General features: G+C 53.1%; 1 protein-coding gene across 3 annotated transcripts in view; it reads right to left on the bottom strand.

Moving 5' to 3' along the window:
• LOC119958969 (transcriptional-regulating factor 1-like) overlaps positions 1-19,639 on the bottom strand; it is a 123,133-nt gene that overhangs the window by 36,823 nt on the left and 66,671 nt on the right. For all 3 annotated transcript variants that reach the window (XM_038787496.1, XM_038787498.1, XM_038787497.1), the window contains exons 3-6: positions 17,661-18,750; positions 4,233-4,411; positions 2,860-2,903; positions 45-183 (exon numbers count right to left, since the gene is read on the bottom strand). In XM_038787496.1, coding sequence (XP_038643424.1) covers positions 45-183; positions 2,860-2,903; positions 4,233-4,411; positions 17,661-18,693 — 1,395 coding nt within the window. In that variant the 5' untranslated portion in view covers positions 18,694-18,750. The remainder of the gene's footprint in view (positions 1-44; positions 184-2,859; positions 2,904-4,232; positions 4,412-17,660; positions 18,751-19,639) is intronic.

The raw sequence follows: 19,639 nt of genomic DNA, 5'->3' as shown, positions 1-19,639 counted from the left end.
CTGAGTTGTGCTGCTGAGTACTGACTGCGGTGGTATTAACCCACCTGGCTCACAATGTGAGGTGTCCTCAAGCATCCATTAGTGCCCGTGTGAATGTGCAGGGCAGAGAGGCTCCGGAATTGTTCCTTACAGTAACCACAGCTGAAAGAATATGAGGCGTCCGGCTTCTCTTCCATCCCTCTCCTGCACACAAGAAACAGAGTGAGAATTAACGTCTTCCACCAACACAGGACATATTCCAACACCACACATCCAACGGGACAGTGCGGCACTCCCTCAGTACTGACCCTCTGACAGTGCGGCACTCCCTCAGTACTGACCCTCTGACAGTGCGGCACTCCCTCAGTACTGACCCTCTGACAGTGCGGCACTCCCTCAGTACTGACCCTCTGACAGTGCGGCACTCCCTCAGTACTGACCCTCTGACAGTGCGGCACTCCCTCAGTACTGACCCTCTGACAGTGCAGCACTCCCTCAGTACTGACCCTCTGACAGTGCGGTACTCCCTCAGTACTGACCCTCTGACAGTGCGGCACTCCCTCAGTACTGACCCTCTGTCAGTGCGGCACTCCCTCAGTACTGACCCTCTGACAGTGCGGCACTCCCTCAGTACTGACCCTCTGACAGTGCGGCACTCCCTCAGTACTGACCCTCTGACAGTGCGGCACTCCCTCAGTACTGACCCTCTGACAGTGCAGCACTTCCTCAGTACTGACCCTCTGACAGTGCGGCACTCCCTCAGTACTGACCCTCTGACAGTGCAGCACTCCCTCAGTACTGACCCTCTGACAGTGCGGCACTCCCTCAGCACTGACCCTCTGACAGTGCGGCACTCCCTCAGTACTGACCCTCTGACAGTGCGGCTCCCTCAGTACGGACCCTCTGACAGTGCAGCACTCCATCAGTACTGACCCTCTGACAGTGCGGCACTCCCTCAGTACTGACCCTCTGACAGTGGGGCACTCCCTCAGTACTGACCCTCTGACAGTGCGGCGCTCCCTCAGTACTGACCCTCTGACAGTGCAGTGCTCCCTCAGTACTGACCCTCTGACAGTGCAGCACTCCCTCAGTACTGACCCTCTGACAGTGCGGTGCTCCCTCAGTACTGACCCTCTGACAGTGCGGCACTCCCTCAGTACTGACCCTCTGACAGTGCGGCACTCCCTCAGTACTGACCCTCTGACTGTGCGGCGCTCCCTCAGCACTGACCCTCTGACAGTGCGGCGCTCCCTCAGTACTGACCCTCTGACAGTGCGGCACTCCCTCAGTACTGACCCTCTGACAGTGCGGCACTCCCTCAGTACTGACTCTCTGACAGTGCAGCACTCCCTCAGTACTGACCCTCTGACAGTGCAGCACTCCCTCAGTACTGACCCTCTGACAGTGCAGCAGGGAGTGTCGGTCGTGTTTATGATTTCACTCCTGTGACCTGGGCCTTGAAGTCACGACCTTCTGACTCAGACCCTCAGAACCAAGACTGACACATAAATAATCTGTCCATGAGTACTGGAACTCTGTACAGATGATCACAATCAGTTGTGATGGATGAGCCTGTTGGCCCAGCAAGTAGCTGAACAATTCCAACGCAGGGGATTGGAGATAATTGGATAGATCCTTCAAAGGTGGGAGAGGTACCAGGTACTAAACGTCCTTCCTTCTGTGCAGCAGAATCCTAAAGTGTTAAATCCCATCACCGCCTGGTTCTCCCAGACTCCTCAGGGTATAGCTTTCTGATTGGCTTGTTAAAATTCACACTTCTGTATTTCTAGCACCAATAGGATCTCCAGGGTAGGTAATAATAATAATAATCGCTTATTGTCACGAGTAGGCTTCAATGAAGTTACTGTGAAAAGCCCCTAGTCGCCACATTCCGCCGCCTGTTCGGGGAGGCTGGTACGGGAATTGAACCCGCGCTGCTGGCCTGGTTCTGCATTACAAGCCAGCTGTTTAGCCCACTGTGCTGAACCAGAGATGTGTTCACAAATCAGGGGCGCGATTCTCCAACCCCCACGCCGGGCGACTCCCGGCACGCCGCCCTGGCACCCGCACGCGATTCTCCCAACCCCCCCCCCCCAAAAACGGCGAGCCGCGTTTCACGACAGGCCGCTCGGAGAATCGGCGCTCCCCGTTTGTCGCTGGCGAGCGGCGATTCTCCGGCCCGGATTGGGCCGAGCGGCCTGCCCAATCGGACGGGTTCACGCCGGCGCCGGCCAACCACACCTGGTCACTGCCGGCGTGAACAGCGTGCAAGCGCTGCGTGTGCGGCCTGTGGGGGGGGGGGGGGGGGAGAATAGGGGGCGAGGAGCGGCCTCCGACGCCGGAATGAAACACTCCGGTATTCACTCTGGCCGTCGGCACTTAGTCCCCCGATGGGAGAATTTTGCCCCATGTCTCCCTAATTAAAATTGCCCCTTATTGTGAGGTTACAGGGTGGGCGATTACGCCTGGCTGGGATGCTCTTTCAAAGGGTTGGTGCAGACTCGATGGGTCGAATGGCCTCCTTCTGCACTGCAGGGTTTCTCTGAAAAGGGACAGGCCAGCTTGTGGATTGGAAAAATCAGGGCTGACTCCAGAATGTCCTGTCGATTAGCAATGCAACAGGACATTCGCTCGCAACATTTGGAAGTACATGCCTCCCACTCTCATCACAGAAATAAAAGGCATTGCCACGTTGTGTTCTGCCTGGCTGAGGTTTATCAGGAACCAATCCCAAATTGCTGCGCCTCTGTCCATTTTTAACAGCCTCCCTGGGCATATCCGGCACCTGATCCCATCCACCCACCAACACCAGGCAGGGTGGGTCCGTTGTGCTGATTTAATGGGCCAGAGGCCGAGGTTAGGCGCAGTGCCACGTGTTACCTTTGCTCCGGCATTCTCGCGCAGGCCTGAGGGCCTGGGTGAACCTGAAAAAGATAAGAGTGAGTCATTGTCGTTTTCCCTCGTTTTGGCCATCGCCGAATACATTCCGTTCATTCTCGCAACAGTTCCGCCACACTGGTCAGATTGGCAATTGAGCCCTGCCCGTCACGGAGGTTCTGCAGCCCCTCGCTTGCCTGTGCTGTGTCAACTGATATCAGCTGGAACTGGAACCTGTCCGAGACTCGGCTGCCCTATAACGGGCTGCGGGTCCACTCATTACCCTTGTGCCTGTTCAAGCCCTTCCTTTCTCTCTAACCTCTTGCAGCCCTGCACGAACTCTACATTCTTCCAACTCTCGCCCCCTGTCCACCTTCCTTTCTCGGCCCCACCACTGGCTTCGGCTGCCTGGACCCCTAATCTGTGGGGGAATTCTTCCTCTTATAGAATAATAATCTTTATTGTCACAAGTAGGCTGACATTAACACGGCGATGAAGTTACTGTGAAAAGCCCCTAGTCGCCACATTCCGGCGCCTGTTCGGGTACACAGAGGGAGAATTCAGAATGTCCAATTCACCCAACAGCACGTCTTTCAGGACATGTGGGAGGAAACCGGGGCACCCGGAGGAAACCCACGCAGGCACGGGGAGAACGTGGAGATTCCGCACAGACAGTGACCCAAGCCGGGAATCGAACCTGGGACCCTGGAGCTGTGAAATAACAGTGCTAACCACTGTGTTACCGTGCCACTCACCTTAAACATCTCTGCTTCTCTCGCCCCCCCTTTAAGATGCTCTTTAAAACATACCTTTTTGACCAAATTTGTGGTAATATCTGTGAACATGTCGGTATCATATTTTGCCTGTTCACATTCCTGTGGGACGTTTTAGTGCATATAGGAGCTATGTAAATGCAGTTTTTTGTATTTCTGGGAATTGCATTTGGCTGACCGAGGAACGGGAACAGGCGAGGGACATGGGGCGGCACAGTAGCACGGTGGTTAGCACTGTTGCTTCACAGCGCCAGGGTCCTGGGTTCAATTCCCGGCTTGGGTCACTGTCTGTGCGGAGTCTGCACGTTCTCCCCGTGTCTGCGTGGGTTTCCTCCGGGGGCTCCGGTTTCCTCCCACAGTCCAAAGACGTGCTTGTTAGGTGAATTGGACATTCTGAATTCTCCCTCTGTGTACCCGAACAGGCGCCGGAATGTGGCGACTAGGGGCTTCATTGCGTCGTTAATGTAAGCCGACTTGTGACATTAATAAAGATTATTATGATTATGTGTGGATGGGGTCAAACTCCATCCTGGTGTCCCCGCCCTTCGCCCCACACGATCAGAATGAGTGTACACCAACAGCGGCATCAACGGGCACCCTTACCTGCTGCCAGTACAGGCCTGATGGGCAGGCCTGCGATGCCACCTCCTTGGATACCACCGCACTCAGCGGACTGTGGAGCTCCGCGCACCCGGAGTGTTCGCCGTTCTCCAGCTCCTGCCGTGAGCAGCTCCGGCTGTACAACACGGAGGGAGAGGTGTTGAGCTGCTGGGGGCTCTGCACTGAGACACAAAGAGGATTGTCGATAATCAGCCGGTCAATCCACCAAACACCGCGGTTTCTCTCTCTACAGTGTTTGCATTTAAACCAGTCCTTAACAATTAGTGCACCTCAAACAGCAGCTTGAATGGACTTCCTTGTGTAGGATAATTATGTGGGTGGCACAGTGGTTAGCCCTGGTGTCTCACAGAGCCAGGGACCCGGGTTAACACTGCTGTCTCACAGTGCCAGGGACCCGGGTTAACACTGCTGTCTCACAGTGCCAGGGACCCGGGTTAACACTGCTGTCTCACAGTGCCAGGGACCCGGGTTAACACTGCTGTCTCACAGTGCCAGGGACCCGGGTTAACACTGCTGTCTCTCAGTGCCAGGGACCCAGGTTAACACTGCTGTCTCACAGTGTCAGGGACCCGGGTTAACACTGCTGTCTCACAGCGTCAGGGACCCGGGTTAACACTGCTGTCTCTCAGTGCCAGGGACCCGGGTTAACACTGCTGCCTCACAGTGCCAGGGACCTGGGTTAACACTGCTGTCTCACAGTGCCAGATACCCGGGTTAACACTGCTGTCTCACAGAGCCAGGGTCCCGAGTTAACACTGCTGTCTCACAGTGCCAGGGACCTGGGTTAACGCTGCTGCCTCACAGTGCCAGGGACCCGGGTTAACACTGCTGTCTCACAGAGCCAGGGTCCCGAGTTAACACTGCTGTCTCACAGTGCCAGAGACCCGGGTTAACACTGCTGCCCCACAGTGCCACGGACCCAGGTTAACACTGCTGTCTCACAGTGCCAGGGACCGGGGTTAACACTGCTGTCTCACAGTGCCAGGGACCCGGGTTAACACTGCTGTCTCACAGTGCCAGGGACTGGGGTTAACACTGCTGTCTCACAGTGCCAGGGACCGGGGTTAACACTGCTGTCTCACAGTGCCAGGGTCCCGGGTTAACACTGCTGTCTCACAGTGCCAGGGACCCGGGTTAACACTGCTGTCTCAGTGCCAGGGACCGGGGTTAACACTGCTGTCTCACAGTGCCAGGGACCGGGGTTAACACTGCTGTCTCACAGTGCCAGGGACCCAGGTTAACACTGCTGTGTCACAGTGCCAGGGACTTGGGTTAACACTGCTGTCTCACAGCGCCGGGGTCCCAGGTTCGATTCCCGGCTGGGTCACTATCTGTGCGGAATCTGCACGTTCTCCCCGTGTCTACGTGGGTTTCCTCCGGGTGCTCCGGTTTCCTCTAACAGTCCAAAGATGTGCAGGTTAGGTGGATTGGCCATGATCAATTGCCCTTAGTGTCCAAAAAGGTTAGGTGGGTTTATGGGGATAGAGGGAGGGGGAGTGGGCCTAGGTTAGGGTGATCTTCCAGAGGGTTGGTGCAGACTCGATGGGCCGAATGGCCTTCTGCACTGTAGGGAGTCTAGCCGCTCTCCCCAAAGTGGTAGTGCGTGGGGGATCTGGCTGATCTTTTTGTGATGGTGGCTTGAGGGGGAAATGTCGGCCAGGATATTGAGAGCAATCTCCTGTCTTCAACACCTCCCATTTGCAACCCTTGAAGAGGCGGGTGGCAGTCGTGCTGCTAAAGGGAGTCAGGTGAAATAGGGTGAGAAGTGCTTGGTAGGCAGCATAGACTCTAGGATGGGCTGAATGGCACGTTTCTGCTGTAAATATGATGTAAACTCACAGAATGTAACGGCACAGAACGCCCACCCCGCCCCCAACCCCCTCCCCCACCCACCTCCATGAAAATATAACGGCTGAAATTGATAGAAACATAGACAATAGGAGCAGGAGCAGGCCATTCAGCCCTTCCAGCCTGCTCCACCATTCAATGTGATCATGGCTGATCTGCAAATTCAGTGCCCCACTCCCTCTTTCTCTCCATTCCCCTCGATCCCTTTAGCCGCAAGGGCCACGTCCCAGCTCCCTCTTGAATATTTCCAACAATCCGGCCCCAACAGCTTCCTGTGGGAGAGAATTCCACAAGTTCCCAACTCTCTGAGAGAAGAAGTTCTTCCTCATCTCAGTCCTGAATGGCTGACCCCTTATTCTGAGGCTGTGATCCAGAGTTCTGGACGTCCCCAACATCGGGAACATTCTTCCTTAATCTAGCCTGTTCAATCCCATCAGGATTTTATGTTTCTGTGAGATCCCCTCTCATTCTTCTAAACTCCAGTCAGTACAAGCCCAGTCCATCCAGTCTTTCTCCATCTGTCAGCCCTGCCATCCTGGGAATTAGCCTGGGAACCTTCGCTGGACACCCTCAATAGCAGGAACCTTCCTCAAACTAGGAGACCAAAACTGCCACAATACTCAAGGTGTGGCCTGATCAAGGCCCTGTGTAACTACAGCAAGACATCCCTACTCCTAAACTCAAGTCCTCTCGCTATGAAGACCAGCATGCCATTAGCTTCCCTCACCGCCTGCTGTACCTGCCAACCCTCACCGCCTGCTGTACCCGCATGCCAACCCTCACCGCCTGCTGTACCGGCATGCCAACCCTCACCGCCTGCTGTACCTGCGTCCCAACCCTCACCGCCTGCTGTACCTGCATGCCAACCCTCACCACCTGCTGTACCCGCATGCCAACCCTCACCGCCTGCTGTACCTGCATGCCAACCCTCACCGCCTGCTGTACCTGCATGCCAACCCTCACCGCCTGCTGTACCTGCATGCCAACCCTCACCGCCTGCTGTACCTGCATGCCAACCCTCACCGCCTGCTGTACCTGCATGCCAACCTTCACCGCCTGCTGTACCTGCATGCCAACCCTCACCGCCTGCTGTACCTGCCAACCCTCACCGCCTGCTGTACCTGCATGCCAACCCTCACCGCCTGCTGTACCTGCATGCCAACCCTCACCGCCTGCTGTACCTGCATGCCAACCCTCACCGCCTGCTGTACCTGCATGCCAACCCTCACCGCCTGCTGTACCTGCATGCCAACCCTCACCGCCTGCTGTACCCGCATGCCAACTCTCACCGCCTGCTGTACCTGCATGCCAACCCTCACCGCCTGCTGTACCCGCATCCCAACCCTCACCGCCTGCTGTACCTGCATGCCAACCCTCACCGCCTGCTGTACCGGCATGGCAACCCTCACCGCCTGCTATACCTGCATGCCAACCCTCACCGCCTGCTGTACCTGCATCCCAACCCTCACCGCCTGCTGTACCCGCATCCCAACCCTCACCGCCTGCTGTACCTGCATGCCAACCCTCACCGCCTGCTGTACCTACATGCCAACCCTCACCGCCTGCTGTACCTGCATGCCAACCCTCACCGCCTGCTGTACCTGCATGCCAACCCTCACCGCCTGCTGTACCCGAATGCCAACCCTCACCGCCTGCTGTACCCGCATGCCAACCCTCACCGCCTGCTGTACCCGCATCCCAATCCTCACCGCCTGCTGTACCCGCATCCCAACCCTCACCGCCTGCTGTACCTGCCAACCCTCACCGCCTGCTGTGCCTGCATCCCAACCCTCACTGCCTGCTGTACCCGCATCCCAACCCTCACTGCCTGCTGTCCCTGCATCCCAACCCTCACCGCCTGCTGTACCCACATCCCAACCCTCACCGCCTGCTGTACCTGCATCCCAACCCTCACCGCCTGCTGTACCTGCAGGCCAACCCTCACCGCCTGCTGTACCCGCATCCCAACCCTCACCGCCTGCTGTACCCGCATCCCAACCCTCACCGCCTGCTGTACCCACATCCCAACCCTCACCGCCTGCTGTACCTGCATCCCAACCCTCACCGCCTGCTGTACCTGCATGCCAACCCTCACCGCCTGCTGTACCTGCATCCCAACCCTCACTGCCTGCTGTACCCGCATGCCAACCCTCACCGCCTGCTGTACCTGCATCCCAACCCTCACCGCCTGCTGTACCTGCCAACCCTCACCGCCTGCTGTACCTGCATGCCAACCCTCACCGCCTGCTGTACCTGCCAACCCTCACCGCCTGCTGTACCTGCATGCCAACCCTCACCGCCTGCTGTCCCTGCATGCCAACCCTCACCGCCTGCGGTACCCGAATGCCAACCCTCACCGCCTGCTGTACCTGCATCCCAACCCTCACCGCCTGCTGTACCCGCATGCCAACCCTCACCGCCTGCTGTACCTGCCAACCCTCACCGCCTGCTGTACCTGCATCCCAGCCTTCAGCGACTGTTCCACCATGACACCCAGGTCTCGTTACACTTCCCCTTTTCCTGAACTACCACCATTTAGATAATCTGCCTTCCTGTTTTTGCCACCAAAGTGGATCACCTCACATTTACCCACATTATATTGCATTTGCCAAGTATTTGCCCACTCAGCCAACCTGTCCAAGTCACCCTGCAGCCTCCCTGCATCCTCCTCACTGCACACACTGCCACCCAGCTTCGTGCCGTCTGCAAATTTGGAGATATTGCAATTCCTTCGTCCAAATCATTGATGTATATTGTGAAGAGCTGCGGTCCCAGCACTGAACCCTGCGGTACCCCATTAGTCACTGCCAGCCACTCTGAAAAAGATCCGTTTATTCCCACTCTCTGCTTCCTGTCTGCCAACCAGTTCTCTATCCACATCAATACATTGCCCCCAGTACCATGAGCTTTAATTTTGCTCACTAATCGCTTGTGTGGGACCTTGTCAAAAGCCCAGATACACAACATCCACTGGGTCACCCTTGTCCACTCTACTGGTCACATCCTCAAACATTCCAGAAGATTTATCAAGCGTGATTTCTCTTTCGTCAATCCATGCTGACTTGGACTGATCCTGCCCCCGCTTTCCAAATGCTCAGATATTTCATCTTTAATAATTGGCGGCAGAATTTGCCACACCAGCGATGTCAGGTTTGTTGTTTGGGAAGATAACCAATGTATGGAACAAGGCGGAGTAAATGGAATTGATTTCCAAAATCAGGGAGGATCGAAACGAAGAGCGGAAACAGAACAAAAACATTACAATTACTTACACTCTATGTGGGATATATCAGAGCGTTAGAGTGAGAGGTGTTAACACTCTGATATATCCCACATGCTTCACTATAACGCTCTCATGTATCACACACACGTGGTAATTTACCAAAATTTGCTGGACTCTGGGGTGCTTCCGGCAGATTGGAAAATAGCAAATGTGAAGGCGCTGTTTAAAAAAGGAGATAGACGAAAGGCAGGTAACTATAGGCCGGTTAGCTTAACTTCTGTAGTGGGGAAAATGATTCTATTGTCAAGGAAGAAATAGCGAGACATCTGGATAAAAGTTGTCCCATTTAGCAGGTCATGTTTAACTAATTTATTGGAACTCTTTGAGGACTTTATGAACTCGGTGGACAACTAGGAACCGGTGGATGTGGTGTATCTGGATTTCCAGAAGGCATTCGACAAGGTGCCACACAAAAGGCCGCTGCAAAAGATAATGGCGCATGGTGTTACGGGTAATGTATTAGCATGGATAGAGGATTGGTTAATTAATAGAAAGCAAAGAGTGGGGATTAATGGGTGTTTCTCTAGTTGGCAATCAGTAGCTAGTGGTGTCCCTCAGGGATCAGTGTTGGGTCCGCAATTGTTCACAATCTACATAGATGATTTGGAGTTGGGGACCAAGGGCAATGTGTCCAAGTTTGCAGATGACACAAAGATGAGTGGTAAAGCCAAGTCAGCAGAGGATACTGGAAGTCTGCAGAGGGATTTGGATAGGTTAAGTGAATGGGCGAGGGTCTGGCAGATGGAATACAGTGTTGACAAATGTGAAGTCATCCATTTTGGGAGGAATTACAGCAAACGGGATTATTATTTAAATGATAAAATATTAAAGCAGGCTGCTGTGCAGAGAGACTTGGGTGTGCTCGTGCATGAGTCACAGAAAGTTGGTTTACAGGTGCAACAGGTGATTAAGAAGGCAAATGAAATTTTGTCCTTCATTGCTAGAGGGATGGAGTTTAAGACTAGGGAGGTTATGTTGCAATTGTATAAGGTGTTAGTGAGGCCACACCTGGAGTATTGTGTTCAGTTTTGGTCTCCTTACCTGAGAAAGGACGTACTGGCACTGGGGGGTGTGCAGAGGAGATTCACTAGGTTAATCCCAGAGCTGAAGGGGTTGGATTATGAGGAGAGGTTGAGTAGACTGGGACTGTACTCGTTGGAATTTAGAAAGATGAGGGGGGATCTTATAGAAACATATAAAATTATGAAGGGAATAGATAGGATAGATGCGGGCAGGTTGTTTCCACTGGCGGGTGAAAGCAGAACTAGGGGGCATAGCCTCAAAATAAGGGGAAGTAGATTTAGGACTGAGTTTAGGAGGAACTTCTTCACCCAACAGGTTGTGAATCTATGGAATTCCTTGCCCAGTGAAGCAGTTGAGGCTCCTTCATTAAATGTTTTTTAGGCAAAGATAGTTAGATTTTTGAACATTGAGGAATTAAGGATTACGGTGAGCGGGAGGGTAAGTGGAGCTGAGTCCACAAAACGGTCCGCCGTGATTTATTGAATGGCGGATCAGGCTCGAGGGGCCAGACAGTCTACCTGCTTTAACACTGATGTAACCCACTCCCCTCACTGTAACACTGATATCTCCCACACCCTTCACTGTAACACTGATATACCCCACACCCCTCACTGTAACACTGATATATCCCACACCCCTCACTGTAACACTGATATATCCCACACCCTTCACTGTAACACTGATATACCCCACACCCCTCACTGTAACACTGATATACCCCACACCCCTCACTGTAACACACTGATATACCCCACACCCCTCACTGTAACACACTGATATACCCCACACCCCTCACTGTAACACACTGATATACCCCACACCCCTCACTGTAACACTGATATACCCCACACCCCTCACTGTAACACTGATATACCCCACACCCCTCACTGTAACACTCTCTGATATACCCCACAGCCCTCACTGTAACACTGATATACCCCACAGCCCTCACTGTAACACTCTGATATACCCCACACCTCTCACTGTAACACTGATATGCCCCACACCCCTCACTGTAACACTGATATAGCCCACAGCCCTCACTGTAACACTCTGATATACCTCACAGCCCTCACTGTAACACACTGATATACCCCACACCCCTCACTGTAACACTCTGATATACCCCACACCCCTCACTGTAACACTCTGATATACCCCACACCCCTCACTGTAACACTGATATACCCCTCACTCCTCACTGTAACACTGATATACCCCACACTCCTCACTGTAACACTGATATACCACCACCCCTCACTGTAACACTGATATACCCCACACCCCTCACTGTAACACTGATATACCCCACACTCCTCACTGTAACACTGATATACCCCCACCCCTCACTGTAACACTGATATATCCCACACCCCTCACTGTAACACACTGATATACCCCACACCCCTCACTGTAACACTGATATACCCCACACTCCTCACTGTAACACTGATATACCCCCACCCCTCACTGTAACACTGATATACCCCACACCCCTCACTGTAACACTGATATACCCACACCCCTCACTGTAACACTGATATAACCCGCACCCCTCACTGTAACACTCTCTGATATACCCCACACCCTCACTGTAACACTATGATATACCCCACACCCCTCACTGTGACACTGATATACCCCACACCCCTCACTGTAACACTGATATACCCCACACCCCTCACTGTAACACTGATATACCCCACACCCCTCACTGTAACACTCTGATATACCCCACACCCCTCACTGTAACACTGATATACCCTCCAGCCCCCACTGTAACACTCTGATATACCCCACACCCCTCACTGTAACACTCTGATATACCCCACACCCCTCACTGTAACATTGATATACCCCACACCCCTCACTGTAACACTGATATATCACACACCCCTCACTGTAACACTCTGATATACCCCACACCCCTCACTGTAACACTGATATCCCCGACACCCCTCACTGTGACACTCTGATATCCCCGACACCCCTCACTGTGACACTCTGATATCCCCGACACCACTCACTGTAACACTCTGATATACCCCACACCCCTCACTGTAACACTGATATACCCCACACCCCTCACTGTAACACACTGATATACCCCACACCCCTCACCGTAACACTGATATACCCCACACCCCTCACTGTAACACTCTGATATACCCCACACCCCTCACTGTAACACTCTGATATACCCCACACCCCTCACTGTAACACTCTGATATACCCCACACCCCTTACTGTAACATTGATATACCCCACACCCCTCACTGTAACACTGATATATCCCACACCCCTCACTGTAACACTCTGATATACCCCACACCCCTCACTGTAACACTGATATACCCCACACCCCTCACTGTAACACTGATATACCCCACACCCCTCACTGTAACACTCTGATATACCCCACACCCCTCACTGTAACACTGATATACCCCCCACCCCCCACTGTAACACTCTGATATACCCCACACCCCTCACTGTAACACTCTGATATACCCCACACCCCTCACTGTAACACTCTGATATACCCCACACCCCTCACTGTAACACTGATATACCCCACAACCATTGCTGTATCATTCTGATATCCCCGACACCCCTCACTGTAACACTGATATATCCCACACCCCTCACTGTAACAATGATATACCCCACACCCCTCACTGTAACACTGATATACCCCACACCCCTCACTGTAACACACTGATATACCCCTCACTGTAACACTCTGATATACCCCACACCCCTCACTGTAACATTCTGATATACCCCACACCCCTCACTGTAACACTCTGATATACCCCACACCCCTCACTGTGACACTCTGATATCCCCGACACCCCTCACTGTGACACTGATATACCCCACATCCCTCACTGTAACACTGATATTCCCCACACCCCTCACTGTAAAACTCTGATATACCCCACACCCCTCACTGTAACACTGATATACCCCACACCCCTCACTGTAACACTCTGATATACCCCACACCCCTCACTGTGACACTCTGATATCCCCGACACCCCTCACTGTGACACTCTGATATCCCCGACACCCCTCACTGTAACACTGATATACCCCCACCCCTCACTGTAACACTGATATACCCCGCACCCCTCACTGTAACACTCTGATATACCCCACACCCCTCACTGTAACACTCTGATATATCCCACACCCCTCACTGTAACACTGATATATCCCACACCCCTCACTGTAACACTGATATATCCCACACCCCTCACTGTAACACTGATATACCCCACACCCCTCACTGTAACACTGATATACCCCACACCCCTCACTGTAACACTGATATACCCCACACCCCTCACTGTAACACTCTGATATATCCCACACCCCTCACTGTAACACTGATATACCCCACACCCCTCACTGTAACACTCTGATATACCCCACACCCCTCACTGTAACACTGATATACCCCACACCCCTCACTGTAACACTGATATACCCCACACCCCTCACTGTAACACTGATATACCCCACACCCCTCACTGTAACACTCTGATATACCCCACACCCCTCACTGTAACACTCTGATATACCCCACACCCCTCACTGTAACACTGATATACCCCACACCCCTCACTGTAACACTGATATCTCCCACACCCCTCACTGTAACACCGATATACCCCACACCCCTCACTGTAACACTGATATACCCCACACCCCTCACTGTAACACTGATATACCCCACACCCCTCACTGTAACACACTGATATACCCACACCCCTCACTGCAACACTCTGATATACCCCACAGCCCTCACTGTAACACTGATATACCCCACGCCCCTCACTGTAACACTCTGATATACCCCCCACCCCTCACTGTAACACTCTGATATACCCCCTACCCCTCACTGTAACACACTGATATACCCCACAGTCCTCACTGTAACACACTAATATATCTGACACCCCTCACTGTAACACTGATATACCCCACACCCCTCACTGTAACACTGATATACCCCACACCCCTCACTGTCACACTGATATATCCCACACCCCTCATTGTAACACTGATATACCCCACACCCCTCACTGTAACACTGATATACCCCACACCCCTCACTGTCACACTGATATATCTCACACCCCTCATTGTAACACTGATATATCCCACACCCCTCACTGTAAGACTCTGATATACCCCACACCCCTCACTGTAACACTGATATACCCCACACCCCCTCACTGTAACACTCTGATATACCCCTCACTGTAACACTCTGATATACCCCACACCCCTCACTGTAACACTGATATACCCCACACCCCTCACTGTAACACTGATATACCCCACACCCCCTCACTGTAACACTCTGATATACCCCTCACTGTAACACTCTGATATACCCCACAGCCCTCACTGTAACACTCTGATATACCCCACACCCCTCACTGCAACACTGATATACCCCACACCCCCCCACTGTAACACACTGATATACCCCACACCCCCCACTGTAACACTGATATACCCCACACCGCTCACTGTAACACTGATATACCCCACACCCCTCACTGTAACACTGATATACCCCACACCCCTCACTGTAACACTCTGATATACCCCACACACCTCACTGTAACACTCTGATATACCCCACACCCCTCACTGTAACACTCTGATATACCCCACACCTCTCACTGTAACACTGATATACCCCACATCCCTCACTGTAACACTGATATACCCCACACCCCTCACTGTAACACTGATATACCCCACACCCCCTCACTGTAACACTCTGATATACCCCACACCCCTCACTGTAACACTGATATATCCCACACCCCTCACTGTAACACTGATATATCCCACACCCCTCACTGTAACACTGATATACCCCACACCCCTCACTGTAACACTGATATACCCCACACCCCTCACTGTAACACTCTGATATACCCCACACCCCTCACTGTAACACTGATATACCCCACACCCCTCACTGTAACACTGATATATCCCACACCCCTCACTGTAACACTGATATATCCCCACACTGCTCACTGTAACACTCTCTGATATATCCCACACCCCTCACTGTAACACTGATTTACCCCACACCCCTCACTGTAACACTGATATACCCCACACCCCTCACTGTGACACTGATATACCCCACACCCCTCACTGTAACACTGATATACCCCACAACCCTCACTGTAACACTGATATACCCCACACCCCTCACTGTAACACTGATATATCCCACACCCCTCACTGTAACACTCTGATATATCCCAAACCCCTCACTGTAACACTCTGATATATCCCACACCCTTCACTGTAACACTGATATACCCCACACCCCTCACGGTAACACTCTGATATACCCCACACCCCTCACTGTAACACTGATATACCCCACACCCCTCACTGTAACACTGATATATCCCACACCCCTCACTGTAACACTGATATATCCCACACCCTTCACTGTAACACTGATATATCCCACACCCCTCACTGTAACACTCTGATATATCCCAAACCCCTCACTGTAACACTCTGATATATCCCACACCCTTCACTGTAACACTGATATACCCCACACCCCTCACGGTAACACTCTGATATACCCCACACCCCTCACTGTAACACTGATATACCCCACACCCCTCACTGTAACACTGATATACCCCACACCCCTCACTGTAACACTGATATACCCCACACCCCTCACTGTAACACTGATATATCCCACACCCCTCACTGTAACACTGATATACCCCACACCCTTCACTGTAACACTGATATACCCCACAGCCCTCACTGTAACACTGATATACCCCACAGCCCTCACTGTAACACTGATATACCCCACACCCCTCACTGTAACACTGATATACCCCACACCCCTCACTGTAACACTGATATACCCCACACCCCTCACTGTAACACTGATATACCCCACACCCCTCACTGTAACACTGATATACCCCACACCCCTCACTGTAACACTGATATACCCCACACCCCTCACTGTAACACTGATATACCCCACACCCCTCACTGTAACACTGATATACCCCACACGCCTCACTGTAACACTGATATACCCCACACCCCTCACTGTAACACTGATATACGCCACACCCCTCACTGTAACACTGATATATCCCACACCCCTCACTGTAACACTGATATACCCCTCACCCCTCACTGTAACACTGATATACCCCATACCCCTCACTGTAACACTGATATACCCCACACCCCTCACTGTAACACACTGATATACCCCACACCCCTCACTGTAACACTGATATACCCCACACCCCTCACTGTAACACTCTGATATATCCCACACCCCTCACTGTAACACTCTGATATACCCCACACCCCTCACTGTAACACTGATATACCCCACACCCCTCACTGTAACACTGATATACCCCACACCCCTCACTGTAACACTGATATACCCCACACCCCTCACTGTAACACTGATATACCCCACACCCCTCACTGTAACACTGATATATCCCACACGCCTCACTGTAACACTGATATACCCCACACCCCTCACTGTAACACTGATATACCCCTCACCCCTCACTGTGACACTGATATACCCCACACCCCTCACTGTAACACTCTGATATACCCCACACCCCTCACTGTAACACTGATATACCCCACACCCCTCACTGTAACACTGATATACCCCACACCCCTCACTGTAACACTGATATACCCACACCCCTCACTGTAACACTCTGATATATCCCACACCCCTCACTGTAACACTCTGATATACCCCACACCCCTCACTGTAACACTGATATACCCCACACCCCTCACTGTAACACTGATATACCCCACACCCCTCACTGTAACACTGATATACCCCACACCCCTCACTGTAACACTGATATACCCCACACCCCTCACTGTAACACTGATATATCCCACACGCCTCACTGTAACACTGATATACCCCACACCCCTCACTGTAACACTGATATACCCCTCACCCCTCACTGTGACACTGATATACCCCACACCCCTCACTGTAACACTCTGATATACCCCACACCCCTCACTGTAACACTGATATACCCCACACCCCTCACTGTAACACTGATATACCCACACCCCTCACTGTAACACTGATATCCCCGACACCCCTCAATTAGACTCCAGGAATGCCATTAACTCTGGTATAAGATGCAGTGCTGGAGAGTTTCGGATACCTGGTGAGCTGTGGGTGGGCTGCTGGTACAGCTGATGTGTCAGGGTGTCCCTCTGTTGCCCTTGAACCCTGTAGTGTTGTCTTTCGCCGTACAGGTATTGAGGAGGTGCGTTGAGCGGGTGGTGGAGCTGCTCGAACTTCCCCGGCTGGCATTGGTGCTGGCCGGCCGTGCGCTGGGCCGGGTCCCTGCAGATCTGGGCCATCTGCATGTGCTGCAGCAGGTGATGGTGGCTGGGCTGCTGCATCTGGTGGTAGTGGCCGGCCTGGTGCTGGCCGTCGCTCTGCTGCTTGGCCTCCGCCGAGGGCTTGTGGAGCTGCTGTTGCTGCATTGGGACTGCGGCCTGCTCCAAGATGTCCTGCGCCATCTGCTGAGTGATAGCGGGCAGCTGCTGCTGGTGTTGTTGCAGCTCTGACAAGCGTAGGAGCTGCGGATAGCTGTAATGCAGCGACTGTTGAAGCATCACTTTGGGCTGCGGGCTGACGGGCACGCACGGCAGGTGCTGAGGCACCCTAGGGTGGGGGTAGCGGTGCGCCGGCGGTTTCTCAGACAGCATTTGCCGCAGTGTCATGTTCTGGGGATAGTTACCCATCACACCGGAGCCGTGAACGAGCGAGTGCCGGTTGGCGAAGGCTTCGTTGAACGAGTCCAGTTTCACGTCCGTCCGTTTCGCCAGCTGGTCCTCGCACTGGTCGAATGGGAGGCAGTAGGTGTAGCCGCTCACTGCACTCGCCAGCCTGGGAACGCCGGGCTCCTGCTTCACATTGACCTGGCCGCCCATGTCCGAGTGACCCCAGTCGGCATTCCCGGTCAGCTCCATCCCCTTGTGGCCTCCCAGTTCCAGTCTGGCCGAGTCCCCGGGGTCAGGGTCGAAGCAGGGCGAGGTGGGAGAGTCGGATTCGGGGACGCCCTCCAGCCCGTGGGAGAGGCTGCCATGCAGCCCGGGCAGAGGGCCGCACTGCCCCTGCTGGTGCTGGAAGAAGAGCAGACCTGCTCCCTCGCTGCTCTCCGGCTGGCTCAGCTGCTGGTCGCCCATGGCCTGGCCCTCGTCTGGCTAATCCAAATAAAACCTGGAGGTCATCGGTCTGCGGAGCTGAAACAAAGAGGAGGAGTTAATCACCAATTAGCGAGGTTTAACCATCTGGGGGATTCCCCACACTGGGGGGTTGGAGTCGGGGGTGGGTGGGGCCTACTGGGAGGCTGCAATGAAGTAACTGTGAAAAGCCCCTAGTCGCCACATTCTGGCGCCTGTTCGGGTACACGGAGGGAGAATTCAGAATGTCCAATTCACCTAACAAGCACGTCTTTCGGGACTTGTGGGAGGAAACCGGAGCACCCGGAGGAAACCCACGCAGACACGGGGAGAAGGTGCAGACTCCGCACAGACAGTGACCCAAGCCGGGAATCGAACCCGGGACCCTGGCGCTGTGAAGCTACAATGCTAACTGCGGTGTTACCGTGCCGATGTGACGCAGCTCAGCAGCTGGCCACACTGGGACAGAGGGGCATTCCGGCCGTTGTCGGATGTGCAGTCCCTGACAGCCCAGATGAGGAAGCGCAGAGAGAAACAGACACAGCGATACTCCCACTGACATGCCTGTGATAGGAGCTCTGTCTGAGGCCCGGAGGATGCAGGGCTCAATCAAGGGAGAGATTCAGAGAGAACGTATTAAATGGGATGTGGGAAAACACTTCGAAACATCATTTGGTACAGTTTTCAAATGAGTCTTTTGGTCAAATGTTTTTATCAATTTGACATTTTTATTTTATTTATTTTTTAAATTTAGAGTACCCAATTATTTTTGTTTCCAATTAAGGGGCAATTTAACGTGGCCAATCCACTGAACCTGCACATCTTTGGGTTGTGGGGGCGAAACCCACGCAGACACGGGGAGAATGTGCAAACTCCACACGGACAGTGACCCAGAGCCGGGATCGAACCTGGGACCTCAGCGCCGTGAGGCAGCAGTGCTAACCACTGC

This window comes from Scyliorhinus canicula, chromosome 31 (genome assembly GCF_902713615.1).
Source record: "Scyliorhinus canicula chromosome 31, sScyCan1.1, whole genome shotgun sequence".
NCBI lineage: Eukaryota > Metazoa > Chordata > Chondrichthyes > Carcharhiniformes > Scyliorhinidae > Scyliorhinus > Scyliorhinus canicula.
This window is presented reverse-complemented; position numbering and strand designations above follow the sequence as displayed.